Below are 10,884 nucleotides of genomic sequence, written 5' to 3' on the forward strand. Positions count from 1 at the left end.
TAAAAACTAAGTTATAATATAAAAAAGAAACAAATAGAATGTACAAGAAATAACTTTATAATTCATATAAAAAAGATAGTACATGTTGGTGAATCCAATAAGACCTTTCACCTTTGGTATACGTCTCGTATACATGCATTGTTTATTTGGGAAAACATTAATAAATTTATTAAATTATTGAAAAAAATGACGTTTTTTATGGATGACATAAGAAATAATATGAAAAATTAAGACATAATTCGAGAAGAGGCGCAAGGAAAAATTAAAGACGAAATCAAGTGTAATATAAGAGTGTAAAGTATTGTATAATAGTGTATATAAGTATATAAACATCTATTATACACGATTATACATTTTTATATATCTATATACATATAATACCTCCCTTGTATAAAAATGCAATTCTTGTTCAAAACTAGTTCAATCTCCCTGAAGAGAGGGAGTTGCTCGGATGGTAAGAATTAAGCACCCCTCACTTCCAACCTGAAGGTTGTGAGTTCGAGTCACCAAGGGAGCAAAAAGGGTGGGAGTTCCTAGGGAGGGTAAAAAAAAGTTCAATCTCCCTTAGACGACTCCAAATTTTATACTCCTCCTGTCTCAATTTATGTGACACTTTTTATTTTCGAGAGTCAAACAGTTTAAGTTTGACCGAAAATTTGCGCATTGAATTTTCAATTTTTTTGAAATAAAATGTATATCTACGTAAAAAGTACTATAAGTCACAATAATTGATAATGTTTAAAAGATCTATGACAAAATTACGGTCAAAGATAGATTTGTTTAAATTTCGAAATTTGAAAAGTATAGCATAAAATGGGACGGAGGAGGGAGTAAACAACCTCATTAAACTATATTTCTAATAAGTCTAAACAACACCCTCTCTAAATATATAAATTTACTTATGCATAATTCCATAAAAATAAAAATGGAACAAACTAATCAATTTAAAAGCTGAAGGGAAAACATTGTCTACTGATGATAGAAATAAAAATATGTACGATTTGAAAGAAAATTTTAATGGAATATTTGGAAAAACTTTCATTTCTATCTATCACTAAATTTTATTTCAGTAAAATGTAAAATTCTACTTTGACTAATTTGTAGCTTATCCTACTTTAAACTAAACATATAATTAAAACTAAAACATTGTCCATTATAGACACATTATTTTGAGTCCGGAGCCAAAAGGGGGAAAAAATTGTCAAAAAATCCAAAAGGGCATCAAATTTTTTTAAACCAAAAGGGCAAAATCGCTCCTGACGAAGCGATTTCCCTCTGATACAATGACAAAATCGCTGCCATTTTTTTTCCATTAAATTGTAAAAAAAAATAAAAAACTTTTTTTCTTGATTTTGGTTAAGAATTTTTTTAAAAAAAATTAATATTCTTTTATTATTATTTATGATATATAATTAAATTTTCCTCATGCTTCAACAATTTTATTGAGTATACTGTCCGTCTTGTTTATCATTTTTATATTATTAATAATTAACAATAGGCATGAAAATAATAGCACTAGGCATGAAAAACGCTACCCCTATAGCGATGTGTAAGGAAAAAAAAATTATGATTTAACAGCAGCGATTTTTAATAATAATAAAAAAAAATCTTTTAAAAAATCGCTGCTAGAGCAGCGATTTTTAATTAAAAAAAAAACTTACAAATTCGCTGCCCTAGCAGCAATTTTTAATATAAAAATAAAATAGCAGCGTTTCTGTCATTGTGTCAGAGGGAAATCACTTCGTCAGGAGCGAATTTGCCCTTTTGGTTTTAAAAAAATTTGATATGCCCTTTTGGAATTTTTGACAATTTTTTTTGCCTTTTTGGCTCCGAACTCACATTATTTTCACGTTGTTTAATTTGTTTTCCGTACATGTATGAAAAATATTACAAAATATTTTCCTTTAAAAAGAAAAGATTTTTTTTTTGTTGATAGTGAGGTTCGAACCCAAAACACAAGTGTGAAAAACATTTTCACATGCCTTTTTAACCACTAAGGTGTCAATCAAATTTGTTAGAAGGTTTAAAAGTTAATATTCATGTATATTTATTTAATTTTAATACAAATATATAATCTACAGAAAACCTAGTGGGTTTCGTCCGAATCCATAAACCACCACCAAGCTCCGCCTCTATTTATGATTATGAATGTGTTCGGCAGGAAGGAAAACATTTTCAAAAAATTTCTAATGTAATTAGGTAACAAGTTCAACAAGTGACGACATTTTATATTAATTGTATCATTTTCACCCCTTGACATCCCCAACCCTCACTCTACCCTACTTTCAGCCTTTCATCTCAAATCGTATTTGTCTAGATTATATATAGTTAGAATAATATTTTTTTTCTTATATATCAAATATAAATAAATTAAAATAAATATGAAACTCAATTATATTCTTGAAAAAACACTTTCGGTCGTGCCAAACACTTGCATTTACGTATAACCAACCAACATGTGGAATAATATTTTTCACAACCAAATTCTCAAAAAAAAGGTGTAAAGTCTCACAAAATAGAATATATTGGATATTATCACAGTACAACGAACAGTATAGCATAAACTTAGACATTAACATATAACAAAACATACAACAAGTTATTAAATTCATAGAGTTGTCTACCTCTTCACTAATTTTGCTTCGATTTAAATTCATTCAACCTTGATGTGTTCCCATTTCTCAATGATGAACTGAGGCGAATTCATGATTTAAAGACCATCAACGATTGATGCATGTTAGTTAAAACATGTTATTCAATGTCAATTCTTAGGATAATTTTATTAAATATAAAATTAATGTACTGACGTATAAATATGAATTAAATGACTCTACTAGAAAAAAATTGCTTTGTGGAGTGGTGGTTTGAACTTTATTTGCACCATGAGGTCGCAAGGTTGAAGATAAAAACGAAAATATATATTTTAAGTTTCATAGATAAAAACGAAAAAAAGAACAAGAAAAGTAGTAAATGAGATTCGAACTCAGTCCCCTTACCTCAGGAGGGTGCGACGATTGAACCAACACCCAAATAATTTTGGTGTCTTTGATGCCTAGTAAAATATATGTCTATCTCAAAGTGTGTGTATTAATACTGAATAAGGTTTATTAAAATATAAGAATTAATTATGTTGAGATTGGTTATGCTGACATAATTTTTTATCGACGATTTGTTGTGTTATTCTAAATGGATAGGGTGTATTAGAATTTACTAATGCATTGTATTAATGCTATAATTTACGATGTATAAAAATAATACTGAATAGTATATTCCAATTTTCAGACAAAAAGGATTACAATATAGTGGTATATTTGCTACCACCTATCTATCACATATGAGTCTGTTTGCCACTTCATATTGTCTCTCAATTTTTGGTCAGGATTTTGCTTATCCATCCTCATTGGTTCTACCTTTCATTTTATCCAATAAAAACTAAGTTATAATATAAAAAAGAAACAAATAGAATGTACAAGAAATAACTTTATAATTCATATAAAAAAGATAGTACATGTTGGTGAATCCATTAAGACCTTTCACCTTTGGTATACGTCTCGTATACATGCATTGTTTATTTGGGAAAACATTAATAAATTTATTAAATTATTGAAAAAATTGACGTTTTTTATGGATGACATAAGAAATAATATGAAAAATTAAGACATAATTCGAGAAGAGGCGCAAGGAAAAATTAAAGACGAAATCAAGTGTAATATAAGAGTGTAAAGTATTGTATAATAGTGTATATAAGTATATAAACATCTATTATACACGATTATACATTTTTATATATCTATATACATATAATACCTCCCTTGTATAAAAATGCAATTCTTGTTCAAAACTAGTTCAATCTCCCTGAAGAGAGGGAGTTGCTCGGATGGTAAGAATTAAGCACCCCTCATTTTCAACCTGAAGGTTGTGAGTTCGAGTCACCAAGGGAGCAAAAAGGGTGGGAGTTCCTAGGGAGGGTAAAAAAAAGTTCAATCTCCCTTAGACGACTCCAAATTTTATACTCCTCCTGTCTCAATTTATGTGACACTTTTTAATTTCGAGAGTCAAACAGTTTAAGTTTGACCGAAAATTTGCGCATTGAATTTTCAATTTTTTTGAAATAAAATGTATATCTACGTAAAAAGTACTATAAGTCACAATAATTTATAATGTTTAAAAGATCTATGACAAAATTACGGTCAAAGATAGATTTGTTTAAATTTCGAAATTTGAAAAGTATAGCATAAAATGGGACGGAGGAGGGAGTAAACAACCTCATTAAACTATATTTCTAATAAGTCTAAACAACACCCTCTCTAAATATATAAATTTACTTATGTATAATTCCATAAAAATAAAAATGGAACAAACTAATCAATTTAGAAGCTGAAGGGAAAACATTGTCTACTGATGATAGAAATAAAAATATGTACGATTTGAAAGAAAATTTTAATGGAATATTTGGAAAAACTTTCATTTCTATCTATCACTAAATTTTATTTCAGTAAAATGTAAAATTCTACTTTGACGAATTTGTAGCTTATCCTACTTTAAACTAAACATATAATTAAAACTAAAACATTGTCCATTATAGACACATTATTTTGAGTGCGGAGCCAAAAGGGGAAAAAAATTGTCAAAAATTCCAAAAGGGCACATCAAATTTTTTTAAACCAAAAGGGCAAAATCGCTCCTGACGAAGCGATTTCCCTCTGATACAATGACAAAATCGCTGCCATTTTTTTTCCAAAAAACTTTTTTTCTTGATTTTGGTTAAGAAATTTTTTTAAAAAAAGTTTTTTCTTTTAAATTTAATATTCTTTTATTATTATTTATGATATATAATTCAATTTTCCTCATGCTTCAACAATTTTATTGAGTATACTGTCCGTCTTGTTTATCATTTTTATATTATTAATAATTAACAATAGGCATGAAAAACGATGCCCCTATAGCGATGTGTAAGGGAAAAAAATATTCTGATTTAACAGCAGCGATTCTTAATTAAAAAAATATTATTATTATTTACAAAATCGCTGCTCCTAGCAGCGATTTTTAATAATAATAATAAAAAAAATCTTTTACAAAATCGCTGCCTAATAATAATAAGCAGCGATTTTTAATAATAATTAAAAAAAAACTTACAAAATCGCTGCTCTAGCAGCGATTTTTAATATAAAAATAAAATAGCAGCCCCATAATTTAAAGACCATCAAAGGTTGATGCATGTTAGCTAAAACATGTAATTCAATGTCAATTCTTATGATAATTTTATTAAATATAAAATTAATGTACTGACATATAAATATGAATTAAATGACTCTACTAGAAAAAGTTTGCTTTGTGGAGTGGTAGTTTGAACTTTATTGCACCATGAGGTCGCAAGGTTAAAGATAAAAACGAAAATATATATTTTAAGTTTCATAGATAAAAACGAAAAAAAGAACAAGAAAAGTAGTAAATGAGATTCAAACTCAGTCCCCTTACCTCGGGAGGGTGCGACGGTTGAACCAACACCCAAATAATTTTGGTGTCTTTGATGCCTAGTAAAATATATATATGTCTATCTCAAAGTGTGTGTATATATATATATATATATATTATATATATGTAATTTTCCAAAGTTAACGGGTGCATGTGCCCCTCACAGGGGCACGTGGTCCAACTCTGATAATGAAGGATTGCACGATATTAATAACATACGGTAAAAGATATATAAATTTAAATTCATTTATTTTCTCCTTCAAGCATTTGTTTTCCTTCTTCGCGTTCATTGACTTTGCGGTAAGTTTTATGAGATGCATAAAATAAACTATATAAGATACCTAAAATAAATAAATTCAAATACACAAAATGAACAGATCATATACATCTAATGATTAAGTAGATATCAGATGCATAAAAAAAATACCATATCAAATTCATAGAAGAACTGTTCAGGTACACAAAATAAAAAGATCAGATCCATCTAATCATTAAGTGCATAAATACAAAAAAGAAACTACATCAAATACATATTTTTTAATTTGACATATATTTCATAACTAGTCAAGAAATGTTGAAGCTACATAGATTATTCGTATTAATATGTCTATTATCGTCAATCAAGGACAAAATATAGAATGGACATGAGATAATAATTCCATATTGATTCAAATTAATCTATTCACTCCCATTTTTAATAGGATTCCGGTTAGAAGTATACAAATATTGTAATGTGCTTCTTTATGAGTATCTAGTAACTATGCGTGTAGTGGATAATGAGCGATTTCACAACAAAAACAATAAGAAATCTAATATAATACTAATAAAATACATGATATGACACTATCAACATTTACTCATGTTGAATTTCACTTATGTAACGAAGATGTTATAAACTATTTTCATATTTCTTAAATTTTGTGTTTAGTCAGACTATATTAATTAAATTGAAACAAAAAAATAACATAAAACATTTTTTTTTAAAACCAAAAATAATTTTTTTTAAAATGGTAATGCACCTTACCATGAAGAGAAGAAATGATAGATGGAAAGTGAAGAAGCTGATTCTAGTTTTCCATTATGAGATAGAAGAAGATGAAAAAAAGGGTAAAATTTAGAAGAAAAAGTTAGTGTAGCTCACTAAAGTCCAAGTCTATAATATTAGGTCCCATCTTTGATCTATTCAGAACCAACTCACACTTGCCCATCCAAAACATCTTTTTGTTTTATTTTTTCAGACTCATCCCCCACCCTCTATTCCTCCTTTCTGTCTGTCAGTCACTGAGGGTCCCATTGTTTTGTATTATCCTTCTTTTCAATTTAACGTATCAGGCGTATACATCAAACTAATGTAATTTTTATTATTATGTTATTTAATAAAGTAAAATACACATTAATTAATTAAAGTTAAGTGAATTATAAATTTAAACACATGACATGCATATATTGAATTGGTGTTACACCCGATACTATCAAGAAAAATTGTACAATTAAATGGGTAAATATACTCCTCTATTCTATGATTTAGAGTGAATATTTCTCTCATTAAAAAAAATTGATGTAGGTTTATCCTTTTCATTAACATATTGAATTATTTAATTCTTCTTTTATTCAGATTCGATGCATATTTATTTTATGATTGAGTAAAAGAGTGATTAAGGCTTTTTTCCATTTGGGTTGGGTTTAGAGTGTAAAACAAATGAGTGAGGTAATTTTTAGAATCATGTGATATTTTTGGAATTAAAAATAAATTATTTTTTTATATTTTTAATTCAATAAAAATATATAGACTATAAAAAATAAATATACATCATATTCTTTACTCGTGAAATCAATTTTTTTAATTCAATAAATATATATAGACTATAAAAAATAAATATACATCATATTCTTCCCTCTAAATAGTACGTGAAATTTAAAGATATTTTCTTTTTAGTTTGTTATGTTGGTTTTTCGAAAATTATTTTTTTCCTAATTTTAAAAACTAAATTAGATTATATTAATTCAATATTTTAGAATAAAAAGTTACATATACAAAATCTATTTAAAAAATACTATAAATTATAATTTTTATGTCAACATAATGAAAAAATATATGTTTAAATGTTAATCAAAGTTCATATTATTTGACTCTAAAATAAATAAATTCTGACAACTAAAATTGAACGATAGGATTATTTAACTTTTTTCCATTTTTACTCTAAAAAGTAAAATTTAGAGACAGATTTACCTTTTTTCCATTTTTAAATTTTAGTTAAAGTTAGTCTAACTTCATATTGTTTGACTCTGAAATTTAAAATTTTGACAATTAAAATTGAACGGAGAAAGTATTTACCTTTTTTCCGTTTTTACTCTAAATAGTAAAATTGCGAGACATATTTACCTTTTTTTTATTTTTAAATTTAATTTAATCAAAATTCATATCGTTTGACTAGAAAATTATGACAATTAAAATTAAACCAGGACATATTTACTTTTTTCCGTTTTAATTCTAAATAGTAAAAGTTAGAGACATATTTACATTTTTTCCATTTTTAAATTTAGTATTCAATTAAAATAAAAATAAAAACTTAAATTTGGACTGAAAAGAGTATCTTATTACTTGTAGACAGTATCTCTTTTTCTGATAGTCTCTTATTAGTCATTGCCAGCCAACTCTCTTCCCAATTCCCATCTCAAAACAAAAAACCTCACACCTTTTCAGTACCTTTTTGCCTCTTTCTTTAATTCTCTTAACCAAAAAAACTTTTACAAAACACTCACCAACCTTCCTTCTATAAAAATTGTACAAAAAAAAACTTCAAATATCTTTTCTATAGCCCAGAAGTTGCACACTATTTTCTCTTCACTTTCTAAGATTCAAAACTAGTAAAGAAGTTGCACACTATTCTCTCTTCACTATTCACCTCTATAGTGAAGAAGTTGCACACTATTTTCTCTTCCAAAAACTCTATAGTGAAGAAGTTGCACACGATGAAGGAGGTATGGACAACGTTGGCATCGATGATGGGTGTATGGGCATTCAGTCAAAGCATTCTTCAAGTAGTTTTCCCACCTGAGATTCGTTTCGCCATTCTCAAAATCATTCATCGAATCTGTAACTGGTTCTCCGCTTATTGCTACTACGACATCACTGAGATCGACGGAGTAAACACCAACGAGCTTTACAACGCTGTTCAGCTCTACCTGAGCAGCTACGCTTGTGTTACTGGTAATCGTTTGAGTCTAACAAGAGGACTCAATTCGAGCAACATAACTTTCGGGCTATCGAATAACGATTCTCTAATAGATGCATTTAATGGCGTTAAAGTTCATTGGGAACATGTGGTCACTCCGAGAAACTCACAGACATTTTCATGGCGGCCATTACCGGAGGAAAAAAGGGGGTTTCTTCTCCGAGCTAAGAAAAAAGATAAATCTGTTGTATTAGGTGCTTATCTGGATTTCGTTATGGAAAAAGCTAATGAAATCAGAAGAAAAAATCAGGATCGATTGCTGTATACGAATTCACGTGGAGGTTCACTTGATTCGAGAGGTCATCCTTGGGAGTCGGTACCGTTTAAGCATCCCAGTACTTTTGAGACACTTGCTATGGATCCTCAGAAAAAGGCTGAGATTATGGCAGATCTTTTGGATTTTGCGAATGGGGAATCTTTTTATCAGAGAACAGGCAGGGCTTGGAAAAGAGGTTATCTTCTTTATGGACCACCAGGTACAGGCAAGTCTAGTATGATTGCTGCAATGGCTAATTTTCTTGGTTATGATATTTATGATCTTGAATTAACAGAAGTGCATACTAATTCCGAGTTGAGGAAATTGTTGATGAAAACGAGTTCGAAGTCTATTATTGTCATTGAAGACATTGATTGTTCTATCAATTTGACTAACAGGAAAAATAACAGCAGTAGTAGTAGCAGTTACAATGTTTCACCTCCTGGGAGTGGCGGTGTTGGTTCGAATAGTGAAGATGGTGGTGGGAATACTATAACTCTATCGGGTTTGTTGAATTTTACTGATGGTTTATGGTCGTGTTGTGGTAGTGAGAGGATATTTGTTTTCACAACGAATCACATTGAGAAGCTTGATCCGGCGTTGTTGAGGTCTGGAAGAATGGACATGCACATTCACATGAGCTATTCGTCTTTCGCTGCACTCAAGATTCTGTTAAAGAATTACTTGGGATACAGCGAAGATGATGTAGAGAAGGAATTATTAGATCAATTGGAGCAAGTGATGTGGCGAGCTGAAATGACACCCGCGGATATAAGTGAGGTGTTAATCAAGAACAGGAGGAATAAAGACAAGGCGGTCTGGGAATTACTGGAAGCATTGAAGACAAGAGCGGAGAGGAATGACAACAAGAGTAATAATAATGCAGGTAAATCAAAGGAAAACAACACAATTGAGGATGAGGAGCAAGTGAAAAGGGCATTGTTAGTTGAGAGTCCTAAAGAAGGTAGTGGTGATGAATTGCAAGAAAAATGTGACAAAGAAAAAGGTCATGAGGTCAATGATGATGAAAAGGTACTTTAGTATTATAAAACTATATGTTAAAAAAAGCATGAAAAATTTTGATTCTTTAAATCTTTGTGGAGAGGGAGGACAAGGAATTAAGTTTGGTGTTTGAAGAGTACATAATTTACTATTCATGACATGGAAATTTTAAGGTGTAGGGGGTGTTGGGGAAAAGGCAAAAATAGTAGTGGTTACTATTTTTCTATGTTTCTATTGCTTTTGATATTTTGGAACTTGCAAAAAATAATGGTAAGCCAAAACAAAGTATGATTTGTGGATTAACATGTGGGGTGTTTGGTTATGTTAGTTCAACTTTGTCCCTCTGGAAATGGTTAATATTAGCATTATGAGTTTTAATATTTTTGTCCACATGCAATTGTTTGCTTGAATAATACTTAGTAATAATGTGATAATGATCTTTGTATGTGGATGGCATAATTTTTTAAATTTTGTTAGCTGGCTAGGATGTGAACCTCTTGAGGCACATGGGGATCATGTACTTTCTGATTGGGGAATTTGGGAACTTAAGTTGCCAAACCTTTTACTATATTTTTCATGTCAATCATTTTGAAAATGACATGTTTCTTTTGGAGTTTGGCAATGAAAGTTACTATCTCCCTCCAAAACAGTGATTTTTTAGTAGGTGTAATGGAGTTTTATATATATATTTGGAAGTTGAACGTATAATTTATTTGAGAAAAAGTTTGAAGTTCTATAAGTGGGGAAAAAATTTCACTTGAGAAACGCTTCTTAAAAAATTAACCTAAAAATCATTCTAATATGTAACCAATCATGGTTTCGAGAAACACTTGAGAAATAAGGAAAAAAAGATTTATGTTCAAAATCGTTATTACTTTTTTTGTTGTGATATTTGCTAAGTAAGTTAAAAAATAT

The 10,884-nt window shown here is 29.2% G+C and overlaps 1 protein-coding gene across 1 annotated transcript; it reads left to right on the forward strand.

The window, feature by feature from the left end:
• The first annotated feature begins 8,425 nt into the window (after positions 1-8,425).
• Positions 8,426-10,008, forward strand: LOC125820018 (AAA-ATPase At5g57480-like). The gene has a single exon (XM_049499436.1). The coding sequence runs from the start codon at positions 8,449-8,451 to the stop codon at positions 10,006-10,008; it is 1,560 nt and encodes a 519-aa protein (XP_049355393.1). The 5' UTR covers positions 8,426-8,448.
• The last annotated feature ends 876 nt before the right edge of the window (positions 10,009-10,884 follow it).

The sequence above is a fragment of the Solanum verrucosum genome, unplaced genomic scaffold, assembly GCF_900185275.1.
Source record: "Solanum verrucosum unplaced genomic scaffold, falcon-dt-bn FXZP01000229.1, whole genome shotgun sequence".
NCBI classification, from domain to species: domain Eukaryota; kingdom Viridiplantae; phylum Streptophyta; class Magnoliopsida; order Solanales; family Solanaceae; genus Solanum; species Solanum verrucosum.